At 44.4% G+C, this 27,410-nt stretch overlaps 1 protein-coding gene across 10 annotated transcripts; it reads right to left on the bottom strand.

The window, feature by feature from the left end:
- Positions 1-27,410, bottom strand: LOC133895503 (ubiquitin-like domain-containing protein CIP73). 10 transcript variants are annotated; one of them, XM_062335867.1, is made up of 18 exons: positions 27,267-27,335; positions 26,645-26,698; positions 15,855-15,914; positions 15,363-15,490; positions 8,124-8,241; positions 6,529-6,609; positions 5,493-5,605; positions 5,336-5,377; positions 5,112-5,252; positions 4,938-5,022; positions 4,681-4,859; positions 3,727-3,891; positions 3,568-3,639; positions 3,370-3,481; positions 2,335-2,727; positions 1,043-1,392; positions 857-963; positions 1-442 (listed from the first exon to the last, which is right to left on the bottom strand). In XM_062335867.1, the coding sequence occupies exons 4-18, from the start codon at positions 15,477-15,479 to the stop codon at positions 430-432; spliced, it is 2,088 nt and encodes a 695-aa protein (XP_062191851.1). In that variant the 5' UTR covers positions 15,480-15,490; positions 15,855-15,914; positions 26,645-26,698; positions 27,267-27,335; the 3' UTR covers positions 1-429. The 10 variants fall into 10 exon arrangements, with proteins under 10 accessions (XP_062191851.1, XP_062191849.1, XP_062191856.1 ...); XM_062335865.1 differs by lacking the exon at positions 26,645-26,698 and having other exon boundaries at positions 27,267-27,410; XM_062335872.1 differs by lacking the exon at positions 26,645-26,698 and having other exon boundaries at positions 5,190-5,252; positions 27,267-27,410.

Below are 27,410 nucleotides of genomic sequence, written 5' to 3'. Positions count from 1 at the left end.
AAAAATAAACTTTGACCTTACTTTCTCTCACAATATGTTATCAATTGCTACAAAATCAATATCACATTAAAAACAGCCAATGACAATACACCATGGAAACTTCAACTGTACATTTCATAACGATATTATTGATGGCAAAAGACATCCACATGCTACGGCAAGAACCACCAAAGCAGGCTTGATTCATTGCACAAATCGGTCCACCCCGAATAAATTAAACTTCTACAGATTCTGGAGATGGGATGCCAGCATGTATGGTATTTGTGCTCTCGAAAATAATAGTTAACAAGATACAGGATAGGAGCCTCCGATGTCCTCGATGCCAACTATATACGACCATTAAATCCATTTGTCTCACCTCCCAATATGATAATTCATCTCTGGGATAGCAAGAACTGGGAAAATTATCGGCTCACAGGCAGTTTTGAATCAGTCACTTGTTCTGCAAAAATGTTTAACACAGGTAAAATAATTAGTCTGCAAATATCATTGTCATGTCTTATGGAGCTCTAAAGAACTGAAAGCAACCAAAGCAAAGCTCTGAGGGAACAATGATGCAGTGAAGCATTTATCCAATTTTAGTCCGCCTAAATCAAAATAGTTCATAAACTCTACTTTGCATTAATATTGATAAGTATACATGCCTATTAGGGAATCTGAAAACTGCAACAGTATTCCTATATTGCATTGGTTGTGCCTTTTCTACTTGGCCACAAAAGAATATAAATGTTCAAAGACCATTTAAGGCTACCATTTGAACCCCATAAATCATCAAGTCCAAGATCAAACAATAAATCCAAGAAAGCATCCACAATTGTCATTTAACATGACAAGAAACTAAATCTCAGTGTCACACCTTTGCCTTTTAGAATTAGGCTCATCAATTCGGTCACGGTTATGTTGGTGGGAATTCCTGGAATCACTTGGACCATCCCTTGCTCTGTTTGAGCTCTCAGATGCAGCCTGCATCCAGCACCAATGTTACAGACCAATTAAGAGACTAAACGCATCAAGAAACATAATAAGTAGAAACTCAACTTGCCTGTAAAGGAATGCTGCTACTGTCTGGTGGGGCACTTTGATGCTGTGTTTCAATTTGGGAGATAAATGGCATAATTTGTTGGACCATGTTAGCAAAGCGTAGCCCCTCCTCACTGACTACTGACACTTCGGGTGTTCCACGATTTCTAGCATCTCCCTGCTCAGCATAAGTCATTGGTGCTTGCTGACTTGTGCCATTTGCTCGGCCATTTTCCCCAGAGAACAGTGATCCAGAAAATAAATTATGGAGACTGTCCATTAAATGAGAAAAAGGACCCAGGCCATTCTGCTGCCCAGGTGAGGCATCAGAGATACTTCCCACATTGACATCAATTGGAGATCCCAGATTACCTGTAAAAAAATCCATTGATGATCCAAAAAGCATAATACAATAATGGACAGTCTGGGATGAAGAATTTAGAAGGCAAAAAGATCAGCAAGTGAACCAAAATATCAAACACCAGAATGAAGAATTGTTCAATAATGGTACAACATTCATTGAGAAAAGCATCCACAAAACAAATTATGGCCAACAGAAGGTAATGCAAATTCATGCAGAAAGTATGGGTGCAGTCATGAATACGGCCGGATGTTAGTTCTCAATATCCTACCTGACATTTTATCAGATTCGGTGTCTGAAACAAATACCACCAGATATGAATACGAAATTTAATGGTGTCAAATACAAAGGTAATACATGTACTAATATACTCCTTCCAGTCAGTAATACTACTCCCTCTGTTTCGCAATGTTTGTCTATAGCCTCGGGAGTATCTGTCTCAAATTGTTTGTCCATTGCGATAACCAAAGATACTTTATGGTCTATTTTCCTGCTATACCCTTGAGTGCATGTATACATTTACTCTAACGCTGGTGAGTTACTTGCTCTCATCCTTGTATTGATTAGGGGTAGCATATCATCTCACTGTATTTTTTCACTCAATTTCAGTATTTCTTGGTTTGTACGCAATGGTGAGCGTGGACAAACATTGCGAAACGGAAGGAGTAGTCATTTTAGGCAGGATAACGGGTACCAAGGCAGGGATAAGTTTCCTCTTGTGCCAATCTACTCTTCAATTCATATAGTAGCAAGACGATTTCACGCACTGCCTTGTCCCTCTCCCTATCCTGATGAGTTATCAGAAATGCTTGCCAGATCAAATTCAGCGTCAGCTCTACCAGGAGATGTCCAACCCTACTGCACTCTAGTAGAAACTCTCCAGTTTATCGAATAAATGCAACACACTAAAACAATGTAGAAAATAAAGATGGTAATGAGGAAAATTCGTTCACCTGCTTCGCGAGCTTGAGATGACTGAGGAATCGGTTGCTGGTTAGGATGGGTGCTACTGCGAGCAGGTTCAGTTGGAGATTGACCATTTCGTTCATCACTACCATTAGTGTTTGCTCTTTGTTGAATTCTGGTGACCAGTGGATAGATAATACCAACTCCACTAGAGGACCCTGACAGAGCACGACTGATGCCAGCAGGCATGGCAACCACTGGTCTAAGTGGCAACAGTCTAACTCCAGACTCAACAGAAAAAGGAGCAACACTTGCAACCCCTGTAAATGCTTCACCAAAATTTGCGTGTGAAGCATCTCCTGCCCTATTTGTATGTTGCTGTGCTTGTTGTGCACCAGCCGGTTCACTTGGGTTGGTACTGGCTACAGGCACAGACCCACCTAACAAACAAAAAGGCTGCATTTAAGAACTACCATCATCCGAAGCATTAACAGGACAAATATACACTCAGGAAAAGCAGCTATCAAGATGCAGCAAGTTTAGAATAACTATCCCCATTAATAGTTAAAACAAGTTTGCTGTGAATTGCCAAATGTATTATTGTTCAGTAATTTTCAATTGGCACACCCAACTTATTCTCTTTTTTTGGGAGGGGAAACACACCCAACTTGATCTGGTTTATAAAGTACGCCAGAGAAGACATCAGATGAAAACCATCCACGATCCACTCTTAAATTTGGCATCTCCACTGATTTCAAACCACCTGCTAGAGATTGTGAATCCAAACTTCCTATTGACAGGTGCACCCTGCCTGTACTGATTTATTTAGTATTCCAGATTAAGCACTGAATCAAAAATTCATGATCCTGAATGACTAGTCTTACAAACAGGCAGTTCAGCCATCAATTGTTGTTTATGAAAGAGTTCAATGTACCTGCAGTACATGTTGATCCTAAGATTAGACATGACACAATTTTAAGTAGTTCTGGTCGAATAGATTTGTGATGTCTGAACTACAAGATGAAGGCACCCCAAGAGGAATATTTAAGGAACAGAGGATAAAAACATTGGAAATTACTCACTTGTGTGGACATGGATCTCAACATCTCTTGGGTGTAGCACAGAGCCTTGTGAATTAAGACTAGAAAATACTGGACCCATTTGGACAGACCTTCCTGGAAAAAATGGAACAGGCTGAACAAAATAAGTTAGCACATGGGCAAACAGGATAAGGGGGGCTATCAGTGAATTCTAAACTCAAAAAAAAATTAGTTACTCACTTGAACCATAAGAGGATTTGGCCCAGATGGAGATATGTAAAGAGCTGGTCCAGAGTTTACAACCGCTTCTGACTGAAAAGAAGGTAAATAAATCAGTACAAAAGTACAAAATAATTTCCAAGCCGAATTGAGGTCAACATAGTTGTAACAAAAACCTACAGATGCAGGATTGATACGTAGCATCATTGTGGTGCGACCAAGTTCTAGAAGCAAAGAACCAAGGTTCTGGAGGAGAACACCCGAGCGCATCGCACTACTCTGAAGGTTCCTCCGTGTTGCAGAATCAGTTACATTCACAAGATCTCCCAACTGAGTTGATAGTTGCTGGATTGATTTAACAGGAAATTAACTCCCAGGCACACATCAACGATGTTCAATTGGTAACTAAAAAATAAATAGGAAAAAGACCATTTATGTGTCTTTTATTCATATTGAAGTGCTACAGTGTACATGTCACACAAGAAAATGACACATTTCAATGCTGCATTCAATTTTCTGACTGAACAGATTATTCAAAACCAAAATAAAAGCACTCATTTAGTTTGGGCACATATTAAAGTATAATCAACAATGCATTGCTTTCTTGGTACTATACAATTGACTGGATGGGGAAAAATTAAAAAGAATACTTGGGGACATGAAGTTTATATGTTATATTTTCCTTTGACAAGGATGCCATACATATTCTTTCTATAAGTTGCATACAATAGCTTCATGGTACAGAAATGTGTATTAATCAGGGAGTTCGTGAGAAATTGGATGTGACTGTAGGGCATTTGATAGGGGTGGATCTAACTATGATTATTGGCGATTAGATCTAACAAACTGACAAGTCAGGGTCCATGGATCTACGAAAAACAATTTTTACAGTATCATAATAGTGTAGACTAAAGGGGATGTCATCATCCAAATAGCTAGAATTGCAAATATTATAAGTTTACTATCAGAAATATCTTAGGTTTATTATCAATACAAACCAAGTAAATGGCTAAAAGCACGGTATCCTTAACTCAGGAGCAATGAACAGAAACAGATTAAACACTCATCAAGTAGCTAAATTATCCATTAGATTAGCTAACTGATACCCGCAAGACTTCGAAAGATGTGACTTACAGATAGCAATGCTCCAGCCTGCTCAACAATTTGTTTAGTAGAGTGCATAGTTTCGGCTAGCAATGCTGCAGTAGGAAGCCCAAGTGTGGAAGCTGAATCAGGCTGGCTTTCCTGATTTTGAGTACCACCAACACTAGTACTTCCTGCAGTTCTGTGTTCCATATTACCCTCTGTTTGTCCTGTAGAAAATGAGCAATGGAGGTGAATCTTATAGTAGAGTACATAATGGATATAACTAAAAGAGAACAAAGTCGGACCATTTTGATTAAAGCCTTCCCTCCTAAATGAGTCCCTCATATAGTCAATGAACTGAGAAATAGTTGTCAAGGCATCAGGGATGACCTACAAAACAGTAATATGTTAGTGACAATATACCCAGCTATTTCAAAATCAAGGTGGGCATGCGACAAGGATCAATAACATATATTTACATTTGGCTGTGATGACCCATGTGCCGGTTCAGACTGGAAAAGTAGAGGAACCTGTTGTTGGTCAAGTTCAACTCTTACATTATTTGGGATAGAAGATTGTGTAGCCTCTGAAGGTCTGGTGTCAGAAGGTGCTGGTGCACCCTAGCGTCAGAGAAGTTATTTTCAGATAAGTTACTTTAATTTACATATAAACAATCTAAACTACTTTAAGATCACTAGATTACCGAAGATTGTGTGCTGAACGGTCCAAGCAGGCTTTGGATAATCTATCAAAAGAATACAAGAATTTTGAACATAGATCAGTGATATGTCAAATGTAGTGGGTCATCAACAGAAGTAGGGTGACAGAACATCCCAGTGCATGTAGGAATATAGGATCACCTGGGCAGCAAAAGCTGGGAGTTCACTGCTGCCACGATCCACATTGACAGCCTCAAGTACAATACTTCGAGCCACTGTGGGACTGCGATGGCTACCAGAATTTGATGTGTTAGCTGTAAAATTGTAACAATTTACAATGAGTAGAAGTTAGCGCCCAGAAGGGAACATGGAAGAATGAGTTCTAAGATGCAAGTGTAACTGTAACTCTAATATGCTATTGTGTCCGAAATGCTCAGCCTAGACATGTCACAGGCTAGCATTATTTGGACTGAGTCCAACAAAGATTGGACCATAGAGATCAGTTCTTCAAATAGCCAATAAGTCTAACTGTAAAGGGAAGTTAAGGTTGACAATGTATTAATTGCCATATACTCAGTGGCTGAGCGCAACATACTTGACTGTCCTTACAGAAATATTAAGTCAATAACACAAAATAAAACATCAACGTTATGGAAGAACCAAAAGACAAAAGATGAAATGAACACCAATCGCAGATAACATTCAAAGGAACAAAGACTACTGCATCAACATAATGGGCCTGTGTTAGGTGCAAATCGTGCATCTTGGAGAAGCAATAAGTTGGGAAAAATGAAGGCAACGCAGGAAGTACATGACAATTTGCAAAATTGTATGTGTTCCTAGAAAAGAATAGACATAATAAGAAGCCTTTAGGGAATTTGGGACTACGAAATTGAGAGTTGAACACAAAACCTAAATGTCTTTTGACAGAAGCTGACACCACATGCTAATTTGTTCCAGCAGAAGGGGGTGGCTATGCTGACTGCTGTGGGCCACTGTCTAGAACACTGGAACTGGATGGGCATGCCATGACAACCATCATGCAAACAAAACAACACAGAGTGATAAACCTAATGATGTTGGCAAACATGACAATAACATAACTTCAAATATCAAATATTTTCTTTGCAGTGAAGAAATTAATAAATGTTCTTTCAGTTTAGATAAAAACTTAACTAATCAATAAAAAGAATACAAAGTCTACACACGAATTGTACAGGTTATTAAGTTTACAAACCTTCAGTTCCTGAATTTCCTGATGTAGCTGACTGGCCTGGTTGTCTAACAACAAGATGCAATGTATGGCCATCTTCAACATCTTAAAATGTCATTAAGGAGAAGCATTTACATGATAAAGGTAAGGACTGGCTAAAAATGTAAAACAAAATTATCTGTTTTACATGATCAAAAAGTCTTTCCTTGGGTTTTAGCAACGTGTCAGATGAATGAAGACATGAGGAAACTCCTCATAGTATCCAGAAATTGCTAAGCCATTGCTTAATTATATACAAACAAATAATCAAAGCACAAATTAGCATATTTTTCGACCGCCGTATTCATAGGATAGGAAAATGGTTAGATTCTGCCATTGGATTAACAGTTTCTCCCTCATTTGAAATCAAATTCGAATTTGTAAATATGGATGCGCCTATGGAATGGACTCTTTTCATCCTAATGCTCTTTTATCTAAACTATTCATATTGATATTTGACAAACCAATATACATATCTTATCGCTTTGCTATATGCCTAATTAGATGGAATAATTTAATTCGCCGTAAGTTCATGCTCCTTCAAGTGAAATAAAATAAACAAGAATAACTGTGCTATTTATAGTATAAATTGTCATTTGTGTCTTCCCATTACATAAGTTGCGAAGATATCTGCATCCGACCGAATTGATGAGATATTTGATTTGTATTCGTATTTGCCTGAATTCATGAGTACACCCCTATTTATATTCCTTTGGAAAATACAAATACGAATGTAGTTGGACTACTATTGAGTAGTATTCCTAGTTGTTACGGCAGCATGCCAAGCCGTGTGACCCACCACCTTCATTACTTTACAGCGCCTATGGCGCGCGGCGTGGCAACGCCGTAGACACATCGGTGTGGCGAATACACGCATTTCAGTACTTTTTCCTAATACACATTCTCTCTCAAAGTATATACAAAAAGGAAAGAAAAAAGAAAGAAAAGAAGAATACACAAATAACATGGGTTGCCAGCCAGCCCAACCCACTAATTTGGCCCATGTAATCGGACATGGCCTACTAATTTGGCCGAATTCACTAATTTGGCCCATGTAATAGGACATGGCGAGACGTTGTTCTCCGCCACGCTGATATATCAGCATTATGGCGACAATATCCCGACGCCATGACAACTATGGTAGTATTTAACCCATTTTCACCCATAACACTTTGATTCCATCAATGGGGTGCATGCCATTCACATAGAAAGGAAGGAAATTGCTTCAAAAGAAAATGCATTCACTTTAAACTTAAACAGCATTAGCAACGATATTCATATATTTGCAGAAATCTGATCAGCATCCATTGTAAATACATTATACTTGAAATAATAGACCAGATGACAGGAAACTGGACATGGCATAAATATAAAGCAGGTTTTCTTGCAAAAATTACAGACGGAATCCCAACACTGAACAATTAGACAATTTTCATAAATAAGGCAGTATTTACTGTGCTTCATGTCATCTACTGATCAAATCCATGGAACATGGTCTCTGTAGAATGGAGTAAACGAATTTCACAAGACAAACAGAAAAAATAGAATAAATGAACGAAAGCTAAAATAGATGAGGATACGATATGCAGACAGGAGTTCATCATCCTTTAAGACTCTCCCGCGACAAATCAGGCGCTGCTGTTCAGACAATATTCCAGTTAAAGTAGCAATTTTTTCCTTTAACAGAGGAACTGGCACCTGTAAATCGGACAATGAATTAACATACGGCATGCATTGTAAAAACAGATGACAGAAAACGAATTCAAAAAATATTTCAACGCACCTGCTAGTTTCAAAGTTGCAGATACCTAGATTTTTTTGTTACTCGCCATCAAACTAGATGGCGAAAGGATGTTGTTGTTAACATGTTAAAACCCATCACTACCACTACAACTATTTCGTTTTTTATTTATTTGTTGATGTGTTCTTACCCTTTTTCTCTTGAATATGCAGGAGAACCGCGTATTATTGCATTAAAAAATACGGTTTTAGAGTACAACACACCCATCATAACGAGTTACAGACGCACCACAATCAGTAAAAAAACAACCATGAAACTAACTAGTGCAAGGATTAACCCAGAGCTAGCTGTACTAGACCTCTAGCCCCAGCCAAACTCCAAAGTTGAGCTTCTTCACCGGCTAGACATAAGACCCTTTGAACATTCCGCGTTGCACCATTGAACACGCAGTCATTGCGGTGTTTCCAAATCAGACAAACCCCAAGACTAACCAGCAAGTTGAGGCCTCGCTTCAATGGATTGGCGACCCTCTTATTTATCTTAACCCACCAATCACTGGACACCATATCTTCAGGCTGTGGCGAGAGGTCAGGGAGACCAAATCACCTAAATAAGAACCAGACCTGCCGCGAAAAAACGCAGGAGATCAGGATATGCTGAATAGATTCATCTTCCTAGTCGCAAAGCAAACAATGCTCTGGATGCGGTAGTCCCCTACCTAACAAATCTATTGTCCAACAACAATTATGGACTGCTAACCAGAGAAAAAAATTGACACCGCTTCGGAGCCCAGGACTTCCATGAGTTTCCATGGCTCGAAATGGATGGCCCCATTGAAGGAGCTATAAGCCGATTTTGCTGAATACTGGCCGAATTCTGTTCATCTTGGATGTCTGGCTGTAAGACGACATCAGTTAATAAATCCCATACATCAAGGTACTCTGCAAGAGCTGCAATAGTAAGAGCACCTCGAATATCCTGAACCCAGTGGTGATCCGTCATGGCCTCCTAGACAACACACTTGTTGGCCCGTTGCTTGGGAACACAGGCGAACAAATGAGGGGCAACGTCTGCGATTGCCTTTCCTTGAAGCCACCTGTTAGTCCAAAACAAGGTGTTGCATCCATTGCCCACCTTGGAAACTATTGAGATCGAGAAGAGCACCTTGACATTAGCATGAATCAGCACAATGAAAGCCGCCCAAGGCTGTGTTTTTTGCATCCATAACCAATGCATTCTCAATGCCCAACCAAGTGTCTTGAGATCATGAATACCACAACCACCCAGCTAACGAGGTCGGCAAACTTTTGGCCAAGCAATCAAACAATGTCCTCCATTTGCTTGTTTCCTTCCTCTCCATAGAAAACCATGACGGATTTTGTCAATCGCTCTCAACGCCCAAGGTGGGAGGTTCATAGCTATAGCATGATACACTATCATAGAAGGACAAAGTAAACCAAAGTTGACCTTCCAGCCTGTGTCATCAATGTCGCCTTCTAGCCTCGGAGTTGGTCGGCAATTCTATCAATTATCGGCTGAATTTGAGCTCTTGTCAACTTCTTGATAGATAAAGGTAAACCAAGATATTTGCACTGAAACTCCTTGATTTCACAAGGGAGATGATCATGAATCAGGCTGAGCTCATCTGTCGAACATTGGATTGGTGTGACACTACTTTTCTGGATGTTAGTCTTGAGACCAGACGCCATGTCGAACACTTGTAAGATGTCCAATATCATGTCCATGTCCTCCACCACCGGCCAAAGGAATAAGACGACATCATTAGCATACAAAGACACACGACGTCGAATGTTCTAAGCGACCAGGGGTTGGAGAAGACCTTCACTAGCCTTACGAATTAAGGCTTTAAGCACATCCATCACCAGAATAAATAGCATTGGTGAGAATGGATCCCCTTGGCGCAATCCGCACCGGTGTAGAATCTCATCTCCAAGAGTGCCATTGAGGAGAACCTTGGTAGAAGAAGTGACCACAACCTAGAAATCATATCACGCCAACCCGAGCCAAATCTGAGGCTGCGAAGAACATCCAGCAAGAACGACCCACGAAACGGAGTCGAATGCTTTGGAAATATCAAGTTTTAAGAGGATCCGAGGTTGTTTTCGTTGGTGCAAGAACCGTGTAGTTTGCTGGACCAATAAGAAATTGTCGTGAATGCACCGACCTTTTACAAAAGCGCTCTAATTTGTAGAGACAATTTCCTGTAGTCTCCCAGCCAACCAATTTGCCATCAGTATTGTCACTAATTTGGCAAAACTATGGATCAAATTAATCGGCCTAAAGTCATTGACATGCACAACACCATCTTTTTTGCGAATAAGCGTCAAGAATGACGTATTAAGCAGCCTCATATTTCTAAAATTTCCACTCTGTACTGCTCTCAAAGCTGCCATGATATCATGTTTGATTATAGGCCAACATACCTTGTAGAACCTAGTAAGGCCGTCCGGCCCGGGCACCTTATCGGGTGGTAAGTGCTTAATTGTAGCCTATACTTCGTCCTCAGTAAATGGAGCATCAAGGGCCTCAAGGTCATGACCTCCAGGTTTATAGAGTGCATGCTATGATCAGACTCACCAAGTAGATTTGAGTAAAAATCAAAGACGGCTCATTCTTTATCCTCATGACTGGTCAAGACCTAATCCCAGGATAGCAGCTTTGGTATGAAATTTTTTCTCTTGCTGCGCATAGTCGCATGAAGGTGGAAGAAGGCAGCTTAGCGTCGCCATCATTCAGCCAATTAATTCGCGAATAAAGTCGTGCAATTGTTCGTAGCAAGGATGCCAACCCAAGGCAATGCCTCTTGAAATGACATCTAAGTCATGATTCCTCACTGGATAGCTGCCGAGAGTCTTGTGCAATTTCCAACTGGTGGATGATCTCCCAAGCCAACAAAAGCTAAGAGTTAATATGACCAACTCGTTTTTGGCTCCAGCTTTGCAAGGCCTACGTGAGCTTAAATATGATCGATAGTCTCTATCAGGCACTATCGTGGCTCAACCACCAACCATGCACGAGAGACCTCCATGAAGCCATCAAACTATGGCCAAAATGCCTCAAAGTGAAAACATTGTTTGCCGGTAACATTGTCGTGCAACCCGAACAACAATGGGCAATGATTTGAAGCCTCAGTTGCAGCGCTTTACAGCAAGCAGTTTGGGAACAGCTGCTCCTACTCTGCGGTACAAAAAACATAGTCTAGCTTGACCAACGTTGGTGACTCCCTCTCATTTGACCATGTGAATTTGCGACCAAGCAGGGAACTCTCCTTGAGCTCAATGTCATCAAGTAGTCTTTGGAAACAACCCATCATGGCATAGTGAATGCTTGGATTGTTCTTGTCCTCCGATCGGTAAATGAGATTAAAATCTCCTGCAACAACCACGGGCCCAAGCACTGAGCACGAATTTCTCTCAACTATTGTAGGAACAAAAGCTTTGAAGCATTGTCTTGGGCCATAAACACATGTTAAGCCACCATGCTTGTCCATCGGCCACCACAAACTGGACCAAGGTGGATTAGGTGTCCACCCGCATGGAAGAAGCCAGTCCAAGCTAATTTCGCCACACCATAAGCACAACTCCTCAAACACCATCCACCAGTAAAAAACTGTTGAACCCCAGTCCAAGCATGGACAGCACTAGGCGCTGAGAGATGTCCGCAATTTTTGTTTCCTAAAGACAAATGATGTCAACTCTAGAAGCATCCACTACTGTCCGAACTGAATTTTGTCAAATGGTTGAGTTCAAACCGCGTACATTCCACACCAGTATAGATGAGAGATTCATTAATACACTAAGGTTAACGACCCCACACAAAAACTTTGCTAACACACAAAGGTAAACCCCTTGGCCACCGAGAGATCACCCACCGCATCAGGAGGCGGCACCCACCCAAAATGAGCAGCCAGTGTCTGAATGTGCCCTCTTGAGAGCGATTGACTGAAGAGCTTGGCATAGTTATCGAGAGCTCGTTGGTCGACGCGCACGCGATCATCATCGACGATCCCCAACGTGCGCATGACCCTCCTCTTGGGCTTTTCAGCCACAACAACTGGTGATTCGACGTCAACACCAGCAATGCGTCTACTGCGCCGAGGCGTGGTCCCCAGCAGGAGGGTCTTCTTGCTCCTCTTCTGAACATGCGGCACCGGTAGAAGGCCATCAATTTCCTTGGTAACTCAGGCGAAGAAATCATCACGGGCAGTCAGCGGGCCAGCAACTGGTATTGCAATTGAGCTACTGGCAACGCGACTAGACCCTGCCCTAGACTGGCATCGCTGCCGCGAGTACACTTTTAATCCGGCCACGATGAAAGACCTCAGCGACTTGATAGCTAAGCGTGAAGATGGCCCAGGTGAACGACTGGACACGACAACCTGGTAGAGAGGAGGCGTAGACGAAACCCCCGGCTAAAGCCCCGGAGACATAAGGTCAACCCGGACGAGCCCACGAAAGGAATCCGACCTGGGCACATTCGGCGAGCCAACCATAACCTCACACAGCGCGCAGTCATTGCTCTCTAGGTTGATCGGTTGCATGGCGACTGGTTGGGCGCCCGAAGACAATAACACACACGACCGTTCAGCCTAGGGAACTAACACGTCCAAGTCACAAGTCGCAACAACCGAGGAGACCACTAGATCGCTTGGAGAGACCTAGCAAGTGGCAAATGAACCGCCCCACCATCAAATCGTGGGTGGTTGTTCGCTGGAGGATCCCCCCCCCCCCAAACCGGTGATGGCCAATTGTGCAGGAGTGGCTGCTTCTACGGCCGCCACGTGGCCAGGTGGGACCACCTCTACAGCCACCACGTGGCCAGGTGATCCCGACGACATGCACAACGTTGGAACGATGCTAGCGCCACCGCCTTGGACACCGACGCCCGGGCCACCGCCGCTACCAATGCCTACAGCAACGCCCCCCTCATCATCGTTGAGGCTAGCGCTAGCATTCATCGAATCACGACATCTCCGAGTGTGGAGATCATCGGCAACATCAGCTTCCGAGGAGGACAGCGGAGCCGGAGGGAGGGAGAAGTCAATGGCGTCGATCAGCTGGATGTCGATAGTATACTCCAATGTCCACTTTGACGGTGGTCCTCCATCACCAACTAGTCCTCAAGCTCCGCAATGGGCAGACACTTGCACGACGGGAACTCCGGATCGATGGTCCAAGCTGAGCCAAAAAGTAGAAAGATCAGAACGATCTGCCGTGGAGTGATGTATCCAGCAATACGGGCTCAACAGTTGTTCTATCGTCGCGAGCTCCCACGCATGCGCAGGAATTCCTTGGAGAGACACCTCAACCCTGAATGGCAAAGACTGAACCGCTCAACATGCAATGGTCTACCCCGATTGATGACCAGCTCCACAGTTTGCTAATCAGGCAACAAGTGCAGGAAATCCTCAAGGCTACAGCAATGGATGAAGAACGTGGTGAAATCAAGGTTGAATCTATCAGCAAATTAGCTTCAGCTCGAGTAATGCTTGAAGATCTATCCAAGACACACAACGGCCTAGGCGGGGCATGGTCAGGCACCAGTGATGTCATCGATGCTCGGAGCTCCGGAGGGGTCAGGATCAGAGCCATGCCCACGACCAAGATCAAAGCCAGCAGGGGCACCAATACCAGCAGAGGACGCTCAGCGCCATCTATGTCGTCAAGGGTGACAACACGATGGACCGCCCTGACCACTAGTGCCGGTGTATTGGGTTTGGCCACCCTGTACCATGGTTGCCTTGCCTCGGTCACCTGTAGGCATTTCAGCCACTACGATCAGTTCGGAATCCACCACCATTGACGGCAACGGCGACGAGACATGGCGCCAAACAGATGGATGTGTCGCTACGGCATCCGTCTTCATGGCCATCAACGCGCCGAGCTAAGGAACACGCGGACTGGGGCAGTTGAATGCGCGGTAGCCCAGAGACCGGCAACGAATGCAGCGAACTTGGAGCCAACACCCCGCAGCACGGTGGCTCGTTCGCAAAGCAGTTGAAGCACTTTCCCCGAAGAGCCACGAGGATTGGCCTTGGCTATTGCCACAAGAGACAAGGGGCACTGGCGCCAAAAACACTTGTCGACCACCAAGCGCCACCCTTCTGCGTCTGGACCACGGTTCGAGAAGGAGATCATGTGGAACACAAAGCGGATACAGGGGCGACGATCAGCTGTTGGAGCATGCCGGGCAGGGAAAGCGGCCTCGGGCCACCGTGGGTGGTGGAGAAGAAACTAGACTGAGACCTCCGAGGCAGCACTCATCAACGTGTCCTGGTAGGAAACAGGGGTGGGAGCACACTGCATCGGGAGAGGGCTACCAGGCGGCGAAGTCGACGGGGTAGCATGCCGCCATCAGACCTCCTTGGGGTGGCCCGTCAGGAAGAACGGCGAACTCCACACATCGAGGGAGGAGGAAAGAGGAGATCAATTTCAGAGGAATGGACGCGACCGTGGAGGTGGCCGCCTGGTCCGGGATGGATTCCGGCGTGGGGCTTGGATGGCAATGGCTAACGGGAGGTGACAAGGCTGGAGGAGCGGAAGCGTCCATCACTTTTTCACAACATCCATATTGTTCTTAACCTTAGATACTAGGTTGTAGTTATCTAGCTTAGTCTTGCACTGTGCCATAGGGCCATGGGCCATTTATGTAGCAAGATACAAGCACATGAAACTATTTCAAGACAATGTTACACGCACATTCAATATTTCAGCAAGAAATCATGGTGAAATTTATCAATTGGAATCTTACGCAGCAAGAAATGACTTCGCAACACATTGCTTCATTAAAATGATCAAATATAGGATATGCTGGGAAAAAAACCAAAAATGACTTGGGGAAATTGAGCAAGTTTGACATTCATATATATAGCTCTTGAGAAAAGGATGTGTTGGTAATATGCACTAAAGAAATTGAGAAAACACTGTAATTGTAAACAAATCTTGCATGGAGAAAGCCTAGAGTTTCGTTAGAACTGTGCAATTACACACATTTTAATCCCAGAAAGTAAATATATAATCACAGAGTTTTGTGAGATGTGCATGCATTATCAACTTACACATTTATTCACACGCAAATTGTATGTTTGAGAATCCAAGGTCTTAATTTTGATCTCGATTGTAGTCTCCGAACCTCCAGCACAATTTGACATTTGTACATCTGAACTACTCTCCATGATCTCCTGTACTGAAGAAAATTAGAAGAAGAAATATCAACTGACAGGTTTCATCAAATAAACTAGTGTAATGAAATAAAAAAGGGGATGTCAATTGCATATTCCAAATCCATACTAGGATTTTGTAGACTAACCATCCAAGGTATTTTTATGTCTATAATGATGCAAGTACTAAAAGCATATGTTCCTTCAATCAAGTTGGCATATTATTATAGGGCTCTGGGAAACTAGTAGCAGAACAAATTTACAAGTATACTAGAGCAATTAATAACACCATTATACAGCTCCATGCTGGATTTTGTAGCAACTCACCCTAATTATACGAACGACATAGTGAAATAAATAGGATGGTGGTTATGGTGACAGAAGTGTTACCGGGGCACAGGTGCGTGTGTCGAAATCTGACTCGGGTGCAGGTATCCGATTCCGCAAACCCTAGAAACAAGATTTGGGGATTCATTTAATTTATATTAATATTATATTAAAATACATTATTTTTATTAGTAAACAATATCAGTACTTCTGAAGTAACACATTAATTTGTAATTAACACACATCAAAATATTTGATTGTAGCTTTGTAGGTATAAAAGATGTGTAAATAAACTACACAAAAGCTGCAGAAATAGAAAATAAAAAGGAAAAACGGAAAAAGGAAAGGAATTGGGTTGCCCAGCCCAACATCCCTTCCCTACAGCCCACCAGCCCACTAAGGTTTCAAGCCTTCGATTACTCAGGCTCCTCCTGCTCAACCCCGCCTCCCGAGTCCTCTCCACCTACTCCGCCCACCTGCTCAACCCTGCAACCTCCGCTTGCTCCCCCACCACCGCGCCTCCTCCTGTCCTCCCCCGCCACCACCTCTTCTCCTCCTCCGACATGGCCGAAGGTGTCAGATCCGCGTCACACCGTGTCAGGTGCGAGTCGACGCGTGGATACACATCAACGTGTCAAAATTTTTCGAATGCGTGTCCCAGTAACACTGGGTGATAGTTAAGCGGCAAAGTAAATGTACAAAGTTGAAGTGCAAAAGAAGAGTAGGTAAAGAACTAATGATATATGAACAAACATAGAACAAAAAATATTTACCCACCATAAAATTCCAAATACTAAATATATAGCCCAAAGAAAGAACAAATTTAAATAAAAACAATAGATCTGTATGGAAAATTAAGTGGCAGTGACCTATTTCTAGACAATAAGTGATTTATGGGCTCATTTATGCAGTTCTAGCTCAAGTGTACGCGCCAGTAGAGTGGAATTTAGTGATGCAAATATGGCAATTCCTTCACATAACCTTTAAGAATTTCACTTCAACTTCATGAAACCAACTCCCATGCATGGTGGGATGCAAATATCTTATGCAAGTGCAGTAAAATATTGACATGTATCTAGCAAGTTAAGGTGAAGCCTAATGAAGTGGTGGGTGCGTAACAGAAGCGCTTGATCTTCTTGGTGGGGCAGAAAGAAGCAGTGTATTCCGCTTGCTTCCTACCTTGATGTGGACCCAGTGGTAGCAAGCAAGAACACCATAGAGGAGAGCATTAACATTGGATGTGAGGTCGGCAATGTTCTATATTTCCTCTCACGGTCATGGAACAGTATCGTTCCTCACCATTCCTTCACCCTTATGTAAATCCTTATTCTCTATCAAGAGAAAATCTCTCAGGGTCACTAAAGCTAGACCCCACACCATAACTAAACTGGATTGGAACGCCAAACAGCTCTAGATTCGAGGGTTTCCGTTATAGCCGAACGCGAGGGAAAGATCATTTCTAGTGATAGTCACAAGATCCTTTTATCAAGTAGTGGGAAGACTATAAGTATTTCTTTATTTGCCCCTCGGCGCTCTAACAAAAAACTTGTATGCACCAAAAACCTCGGGTTCCGCAGGGTAAATCGATTAAAAAAGGGCAAATTTTAGCGGAGGGAGCAGCTACAATTGGTAACATCATATTTTTGAAAGATGCCCAATATGTTCATAGTGTTAGGAATAGCAACTTATATTCCATAGAGACCATAGACCAATATAAATACATATATAGGTGTGCAATATGCAAAAAGTTCCTTATAAAATAAGGATATTACACAGGAAAAATAAAACACTATATCTCTAACATTGTAATACCCCTAGTGTTTCCAAATAAAATAAGACATTGACCACAGGACCACGGGAGTGCGCCAAATTTGGATTTTAGATACATTGTTGGGATGGACGAGCGGAAACCATGGATGCGAAGATCTCATCAAGATGAATCCATTTGACTATTCAAACTTTGGACACCTAGTGAGTCCAAAGTGAGCCCAATAAATCTAGACCGCCGAAAAAGAAAAAAAATAGGTATAAAGGGCAAGATGGATCGGTCATCACCTTGATCCATCCAGACCCTGTTCGACACAACCGTCGTCCTTATCCAGAGGGACCCGACCGTCGTTGCTGCCGACAAGCCGTCAGAGCACCACCACCGTTGCCCTCGCCCCTCCACCTGCCGCCCAGCTGATACTGTCCGCCCGGCCGTCATCAACCCTTCATCGTGTAGCAGCAGCCGCCTCCCATGCCCACCTCGCCAACCGCTCAGCCACCACTCATCGCCTCCAGTTGTGTCGTGTTGCGCTGCCATCGATCGTTGTGTCTCCATCGCAGACCAAACCACTCATCTCCATCGCGCCATTGGCCATGCCACCTCCAGCGGCCCCATCACCCGACCACCGCTCTACCGGTTGACAAGGATGCCAAACGCCCGTGCATGGAGAGCAAGCCCGATGTCGCAGGGGTTGAGCAAGACAATGAGCCATCTGTGAAGGTCGAGGAGCCAATAGTTGCAGATGATAGCAAGATTGCTCAAGCGGAGGGGGACGAAAGATGCTGAGAATCGTGAAGCCGCTCCTGCTTCGGATTCACAAATGGTTCCTAATGAACAGCCGATTGAATCCACACCTTCCAAGGAATACCCAACATTTAGGTCAGATTCTCAAGGGTAATCAGTTGTAGGGAGCTCGTCTTCATTGCTGCAGGGAAGGATGTGCCCAACATGGGTACAAGAGAGGGGGTTGACATGTTTAAACCAGTCACTAGAAATGCAGTACGAAAGGGGTATACCTCTTCAGGACGACAAATTAGCAATGCAAAACACAACCCCAATTCATCCAGGTCGATGACCCAGGTTGATTTTGCTAATATGTTTTTTGGTTTTTATTTGACTTTTCTTTTAACACATATAATATTTATTTGACTTTTTTTCTTAACACAAACAATCTCTCTAACAGTCTCACTTACATCTGTCCTTATCTCTCTCCCCCCCTTATTACTCTCTCTCTCTCTTATCCAACCGGTTGCTCTATCTCTCCTTATCCATTCAACATAGAAGTCGGTGGGGTGAGCGCGCATAGTGGCCAGGCAGGAGGTACGGCAAGCGCAGTGGCCAAGCAAGAGGCGCGATAGGTGAGCAGCGCGGCACAGTGGGTAGCGAGGAAGTGGAGGGAACACAGCGGTGTCGCTATTGAGATCCACTCGTCAATAAGCCTTCTCTCTCTCTCTCTCTACAGCAGCGGAGTCCCGCAACCGATGGCGTCCCGGCAACGAACCGGACCTACGATCCGGGTCATTTGATCCGGGGTCATGGGTCACGGCATTGACCTTGACTCATATGACTATGGTTTAAACATATGAGAAACAATGGAAGATTTAAAGGACTGCAACTCAAAAAGCATGGTTGCTCTTCCTGGTTCGAGGGTTCTGCATCGCTTCAGGCTGTTTGGTCAGCAGGATCAGAATTCCTGGCAGAAGTACATACTAGCTTACTTTCTTTTGGTCAGGAATGAGTTCTCAAGGGAGTTGAAGAAACAATCAGTTTTGATTGGACCAGATGTTCACTATTGTGATACAATTGGATGTGGATTTTTTATTTGCAATAGATTTGGACAGTGTAGAGCTAGAACTTCAGAAGCATAAACCTGTTCTAAAGACTTAGTCGGAAGGTTATTCAAGTGGCAACAGATCAAACGATTGCTTCGCAATATCTTGGTATGCTTCTACATCTCTGGTCTTTAAGCCAAAGATCAGTTCTACTACCACCGAAAATCGAAGACCTAGACTTTGTTGGGTACATAAAATATGGTGGCATGTTGTTAGGAAGAACCTTTTTCGTTCTGATAACACTGACCCTTGGAACTGCAATGGCTGCTCAACAAGGCACCCTAGCCATGGCCGCTCATCAAATATGTCTGCAAGTATGGCTGGCAGTATCATTATTGATCAAGCGTTGATTGCAGGTTAATTTGCTAAACTTGACTATGAAAAGGTGAAGGTGGTCATGTACTATGTATAGTAAGGTGGCCATTTTCAGCTTTGGGGGACAGCCTGTTGGATGGGAACTGAAGGAAGAGTGGTTGCATAATGGATGGTTGGCTCTGTATGTTATGTGCTATAAACTTCAGCCCTACTATGATGACTCCATAAATGGTGGCAAGGTGGTAGTACCTCCGCTCGTGCTTAAACGAGCTTCCATCATCTTTTTGACGTCTTCGGTAAAAAGGCAAGTAACGTAAGGTATTGTCAGTGCTATATTTATATTCATATCTTACCTTTTTCTTTTTTGAATAGATTGGATTACATGGCATCAAGAGTAATAATTGATTTATCCTCATATTCAATTATGGTATGATTGTTAATCGATAAACTATGTGAGTGAATCCTACTTCTGTACCAAAAAAATTATATTCGAATGTTTGCCCTTTTCTAATTTATCCAAATCATGGATGATATTTGTCGAATATCTAACTATGGGGTATACGCACATAAGGAGTACATCATACATTGATAAGGTATATACGAAGCATATTCAGCAGCTCTAGATATCGCGAAACCAAATCAGCTGTACCTGATACATCCGAAATCAAGGAACTACAATAACGAGAACCAGACACGAACAAGGAATTACGAGCAACACGGAAGGCAACAACAGAGGAGTTACTCAACAATTAGATCCAATCAACTCCTTGTAATATTCTTAGCCATCTTGCTTATACTCGAGATCATCAATACAAAGCAGCAACACCCCCACAGAACGTAGGGTATTACTCCAATCGGAGGCCCGAACCTGTATATATCTTTTTGTCTCTCTTCGTGATCCCTACTCTTGAAGGTACCCAGTCAATTTACGGACATATTGTCGGGAACTAATCTTCAACAGTTGGCGCGCCAAGTAGGGGGTTTCTTCTGTTTTGTAGGATTAATCATGTCTCAGATTCACTCTTGCGTCAGATTTTCCGACACCGGCTTCTACGATTGCTTCGAGTCGACCAAGAACATCTTCGAGGCCCCTTCCGTCGACTCGGAGATTATCTTCGAAACTATGGTTTTCCATTAGGACGATCAAGGTGAACTGATCCACACCAGTACCCTCGAGTCCATACCATTGGACACATACCGCGAGGTGGGGCACCTCGAGTGGGATCCCACGAAGCCTAATGTTCTCCACTGCATGGGCACCGACAGCGACGAGGGTGACGACGGTGACTCGAACGCTAACCAGAGCAGCCGAACAGATCGATTGGTGTTTATGGCTAGAGGCGACGACCCCCATCAGCTGACCCAATGGCAGTAGATCCAAACGCCATGGTCGATAACGACGCGGTAATCCTTGGAGATCCAGCGACAGCAGTCGATGCCGACAGTAGTAGCGCTGGGTTAGCACTCGAAACATCTGTATCTGGAGACATACGTGCACCCAACACGGCCCTCCACCGACAGAACACGGGAAGACAGATGCCTCCTGGCCTCTCCCAACAACTTCCAGTGGGTGTACCTGAGCCCGCGATAGCCCACGGCTCGAGGGACAAGCTCCCTCCGAACAATCATCGTGAGGCTTCATCAGCTCGACCGCAACCGAGCCTCGATAGCAACATATTCAGTACCCTGGATGCTAACATGCAAGAAGCTCATATGATTCCCAGATCCCTTCCAGAATCGGATCCGGCAAATCCATCGACTCCTATGGTCAATCAAGTTAAGATCCTACTTAATGCAGCTCAGAACCAAATCGCTCGAGCAAACAATCCCCGCAACTCCAGGCCCCCAGTCGGAACTGTCCGAGCTCAAGTTGCCACGGACGAGAACGCTCTCGAGTAGGAGAATCCAAGACGATAAGCTCAAGTGGTCGAGCCCAAAAACGATATTGTGGGCCAAACTGTAGCTGCCCTATCCATATGCGCGGGTATCAGGAAGATATGAGGAACCGTATTCCGCACAACCAGCGTGATCTACGTATGGCGATCAAAAACCGCCATGAGGAACTCCGTGATAACGATTGCCGCTACTAGAGCCGCAGATCTACAGGGCGAGATGGTCGATATGACGCCCCAGCTCAGAGAGAGGCGTGGCAGTCCTCCAACACCTTCTAAAGAGTTCGATGGGAGCTGCGAGGCTTTCGTATGCAAACTCCAGTCGATCCGGTGGCTCGAGAACTTCAAAGCGGACCCGATCCAGAAATATGATGGAAAGATCAATCACAACGAGTGGTTGCAGATCTACACCACCGTAATTCGAGCAGACGGCGGTGAGAATCGAGTAATGGCCAATTTTCTGTTAACCGCCCTCGATGGACCCGCAAGGTCCTGGTTGCTAAACTTGCCGTCCAACTCGATGAGTAGAACTCAAGGCTTAGTTTATAGCCAAAAAACTGGGCAAATTCGAGCGGCTAGGAACGGAGAACAACCTCCACCAACTGCACCAAGGTGACAACAAATCTCTTCGAGATTTCATCCATAGGTTCAGCAACAAGCGTAACACGATCCCAGACATCTCAGATGAATAGGTAATTATCGCCTTCAAACGAGGTATTCAAGACACAGACTTACGTGGAAAGATGGCTACTCGGAAGATCCGCACGGTCAAAGAGCTTTTCGAGTTGACCGACAAGTGCGCAAAACAAGCGGAAGCGCAGGTACGCGCTAAAAACCTCCAACCTGGTAAGGACAGAACTGAGTCCTCGAAGAACAGAGGAAAGAACAACAAACCCGATGAAAAACGCAAGGGTCCCGATACGAACACTATAGCCACGGTCGACAGGAGCAAATCGCGCAACACTGGAGACAACAAAGACCTCAGTCAAGGTGGTGGAAAGTGATGCCCTATCCATCGGAACAACCAACTCGACTTTAACGAGTGCTTTGTCTTCAAGAAAAAACTTGATGAGAAGATCAAGGCAAATGCTGAGCATGGTAGTAAGCAGGTTAAGCCTAATGTTGAGGGTGACGACGCCTAGTTCCACAAGACTGACCACAGCTTGACGAGTCTGAGAGACAATACAAGGCGGTCAAGCGAGAAGTTAACTTGGCCCTGACTAAGCCTACTCGGTAACTCAAGTGGTCGGAACAGTCGATCATCTTTGATCAAACCAACCATCCGGTCGCGGTACCACATCCTGGTCGATACCCGGTCGTAGTTCAGCCGACCATACTCAACATCAAGGTTTCCAGAACTCTGGTCGATGGAGGCAGTTCACTCAACCTCATTTTCTCTAAAACTTTGGACACGATGGGAATCTAGAGGTAAGAGCTTAAAGCTGGAGTCATGCCTTTCCACGGCATAACTCCTAACTCATCGACCATGCCTCTCGACTAGATCGAGCTGTCGGTCACATTTGGCACGCCCGACAACTTCCGCACAGAAAAGCTGACCTTTGATGTTGCGGATTTCGAGACGGCGTACAATGTGATCCTAGGCCGCCCAATGTTGGGCAAGTTCATGGCGGAGGTTTACTATGCCTACCAAGCGCTTAAGATCCGAGTCCCAACAAGGCCATTACGGTTAAATGAGATCAGCGTGCAACGTTCAGATACGACAAGCAAAGCCTGGATATAGTTGAACACTTCAGTCGAGTGCCATAGCCCCTAAGGACGCAAGTTCTAAGCGTCAAAGGCAGCAAGGTGTTGTCAAGGCCAAAGACTCCAGGCTCGTAAGTCTTGCTGGCGCTACCAAATCTGATGACGCCAAGGGAAAGACCCACGACAGCGTCAGCAACAAAAAGACCGATGGTTACGTCAAGGCAGTGCCCCTCGACCCGTCTGAACCATCCAAGACGGTTAAGGTTGGGACCAACCTCAACCGCAAATAGGAACTCATGCTCGTCACCTTCCTCCAAACAAACCAAGACGAGTTCACATGGCAACCGTCTGATATGCCTGGGTCCCCAAGGAGGTGATCGAGCATAGACTGGCTGTTAAACCCGATGCCAAACCTGTGGTGCAGAAGCAGCGAAGATCTGCGGAAGACAGGAAGCGAGCCATCCAGGAGGAGGTCGATAAGCTCCTAAATGCGGGCTTCATTCGAGAAGTACGTCATCCTACATGGTTTGTGAATCCTGTCCTCGTCAAAAAGACGAATGGCAGATGGAGAATGTGCGTTGACTTTACCGACCTCAACAAGGCTTACCCCAAGGATCCTTTTCGTCTCCCGCACATCGACCAGATGGTCGACTCTACGGCAGGCTCAATCGGCACGAAAAAAGAGATGATGACGATGTGTGAATCTCTGCACACCCTTCTGCCCGCATTAAATACGCCCATACTCGCCGTTTCAAATTTTGAATGGTTTTTTAACTCTACTCGGAGTCGGGTGTCGATCAATTGAGTTCTTTAAATCTTTTTTGTTCTAGCCTCGAGTGCGGTTAGCCACAGGACGCTTGACCCGACTAAGCTTCCACTCAATACTCGAGAAAGGATTCGTTCATACTCGATTCTTTCGATCATGAGCCTGATCTACTTTACTCGACCAAGCTTAAACTTGGCAGTACTCGAGTGGGTGCTTATGAAAACCTCTCCTCCGGAGTAGAGTTAGGGGGCTACTATCAAATATCTAACTATGGGATATATGCGCATAAGGAGTACATCATATACTGAAAAGGTATATACGAAGCATATTCAGCAGCTCCAGATATCGCGGAACCGAATCAGCGGTACCTGATACACCCGAAATCAAAGAACTACAATAACGAGAACTAGACACGAATAAGGAATTACGAGCAACACGGAAGGCAACAACAGAGGAGTTACTCGATGACTTGACCTCTAGGATAGATTAGATCCAATCAACTCCTTGTAATAGTCTTAGCCAACTTGCTTATACTCGGGATCATCAATACAAGACAGCAACACCCCCACAGGACGTAGGGTATTACTCCAATAGGAGACCCAAACCTGTATATATCGTTTTGTCTCTCTTCGTGATTAACCCCTACTCTCGAAGGTACCCAATCAATTTACGGACATATTGTCAGGAACTAATCTTCAACAATATTGCATTTGACAAATTGAATCTATCCATTATGATTTAACTATGTCGTTGGTGTCATGGATTGGTAGTAGTCTTGTTCATCACGAGGAGTCATCAAAAGAAGAATTGGCGTCAATTCCCATCCATACATATGCACTTATGCATTTCATATGGAGTTAAAGGCCGATCACCACCATTGTGTCGTGACTAGTACCAGTTCATAGAGTTGCATGAGGTTGGCATCATTTAGCACAAAAGGCTCAAATTGAGCTGCATCAATGTTTTCAAGTCATCCGATTAGTCACGATTAGTTGACGATTAATCGACAAATTGATCAGATGCCACTGACTAGGCACTACGACACAACTTGAGCGTCTAGATGGCTGGTTGGCCAACTAGTCGTCAATCAATCACGATTAGTCGTCTAGACCGTCTAGACAAGTCATAGACGACTTGTTGGAACTGGGAATCTAGGCTTGTTTCGGTGGCCCAGTAGGGTTTCATGAGCCCATAGCCCCATATATATACCTCCTCCTCTGGGCTTGTGAGGAAGATTTTATCTCGTTGATGTCTTAAAGAGTTATATGGCGTGACCATGTCGTGAGTAGTCTTTTTCCTACTCATATCAAGTTTATGAATCTTATATTCTCCTGACTGTGATGTTATGCCAGTTATACACCAAAAATTAGAGGAGGTGATGCGGAAATTTTGTATTTTCAACTAAAATATGCTAGTCGTAGCGTAGGACGTTACAACCCCCCCCCCCCCCAAACTCATGGAGATCAACCACACTGAGTTTGGAGAGAGAACATATGCTAAGATGTATTCTGAGCCTTCGTGAAGAAATCAACCAACTGAAGCTCTGAAAAAACATATCGAAGAGCAATAACCTCATCTTATACCTGCATCTGTGTGTAAGAAGCATCAAGACCAATACGCTTGGTGAGCTCATGCTTCACCGGATCTTGAGCAATACTAATAGCACATGTATTATCGAAGTAAAGAGGAGTAGGTGCAGGAGGCGAGACACCAAAATCCTCAAGTAACCACAGTAACCAACTGAGCTCCACTTTAGTCATCTTCTGTGTGTTTTGCGTTATCTTCATGGGACTATTTCTCATCATCTCTTTTTTCCATGTTCCAGCTATTTACACCGGCGCTGGCGCACCACGCCAAGCGGCCCGACGCGAGAGGCGGGATGGCCGAATCTGGTAGCCGCCCGGTTAGATCTAGCGGCAGATCGGTCGGAGCGGCAGCAAGGCAAGCGGAGGAACCAAGGCGACAACAGGGCGGCAAAGCAACCAGGGCAACGGCAAGGTGTGCGGGGAAGCCGAAGCAGCGTTGGACAGGCAGAGTAGCAGACACCAACGAGGCGGGCAGCAAGCCAGCGAGTAGATGAACACTGACGAGAAGAGAGAGACGGTGGGTGGACTACATCTAGATTGGAACACGTTGGTGCGTCCAAAAAAAATCTAGCTCTAATATCATGTTACAAATAGCAACTTGTATTACCTAAAGGCAATAGGTTAGTATATATACATGTACATATGAGCAATATGCAGAAAACCCCTTATAAGATAGGGATATTCTCAGGCACAATAAAACAAAATATATCTCTAACACATAGCATCCAAGAGGCAGCAAAACACATATTTGCTCTTTGCAAATTAACTCACATCTTTGATTTTAACAGAACTTACAGCTTATGTTACCAACCAGCGCAAGTTCAAGGGAATTAGTTGTCTCTAACATGCCATGTATCAAGTTTTAATTGGACATTTGAATGATATAAGCAGAACACCCTGCATAGGAGCCTGAATAGAAGTACGTTTACCATTGGGATACGAAAGTTCATCTTTCCCTTTCAAGTGTCCAAAAGAAAGGAGATATCATACCTCTCCATTCACAAAAAGACTAGACCATGTACCTTGCAAAGCCTTGCATAACTCCTACATGCAAACAGTTCACAGTGCTAACAGCCATCAAGAGCCAATTCCAACAGAAGAATCCGCATCAAAAGCCCAGTGTAAAATACAATGTCATGCCCACTCCCATCCTAGCAGGCATTGCAACCCTTATCACCAATACAGGAACGTACTCATCACCAAAAGCATTTCCAATCCCTAGAACTAGCAGCCTTTCCCTCCACGCGTATGCACAGATCAATCCCCATGGACGCCACCCAATCGCCACCCCGCGTAGACCAAACAACCCCACGCCCTGCCACCCCGCTCGCCAGATCAACACAGACAAGCAATCAATCAATCACCCACCCGCCCAATCTACCGTACGACCCAAACAATCAGGCAATTCCGTCCAGACACGACTCCCGGCGGTACACCCAAGATGCGCCGCCGCCGCCGCGGTATCGAGAGCGACGCACCGCTTCCTCCGCAGGAGCACGCGCATCCACCCTCCAGACACACACGGAGACCACAGCACGAACACCCCCGCGCGGAAGCAGCACCATCGAAGAGAAACAAATCCAACGGTACGAAGGAAGAGACTGTGTCGTACCTCGAATCGACGGCAGCGGCGGCAGCGGATCGCCGGACCCTAGCAGCCGGAGGAAACCCTAGGCGGGGATATTTTTGGGGAAGCGGAGTGGAAGAGCAGAGAGAAGGTGCGAGGAAAAAGAAACGGGGGTGCGTTTTTGTAATT

This window comes from Phragmites australis, chromosome 16 (assembly GCF_958298935.1).
Source record: "Phragmites australis chromosome 16, lpPhrAust1.1, whole genome shotgun sequence".
Lineage (NCBI taxonomy): Eukaryota > Viridiplantae > Streptophyta > Magnoliopsida > Poales > Poaceae > Phragmites > Phragmites australis.
Note: the sequence above shows the minus strand (reverse complement) of the source record. Positions and strands in the feature narration are given on the sequence as shown.

Excerpts from the sequence above, each read along its gene's own strand:
- LOC133895503 (XM_062335865.1), bottom strand. The coding sequence starts at position 15,479 with ATGGAGAGTAGTTCAGATGTACAAATGTCAAATTGTGCTGGAGGTTCG. Across the intron at positions 5,023-5,111 it reads ATGGGTCATCACAGCCAAAT|GTCATCCCTGATGCCTTGAC; the intron begins GTAAATATATGT and ends ACTGTTTTGTAG. Across the intron at positions 964-1,042 it reads GTAGCAGCATTCCTTTACAG|GCTGCATCTGAGAGCTCAAA; the intron begins GCAAGTTGAGTT and ends TGCTGGATGCAG.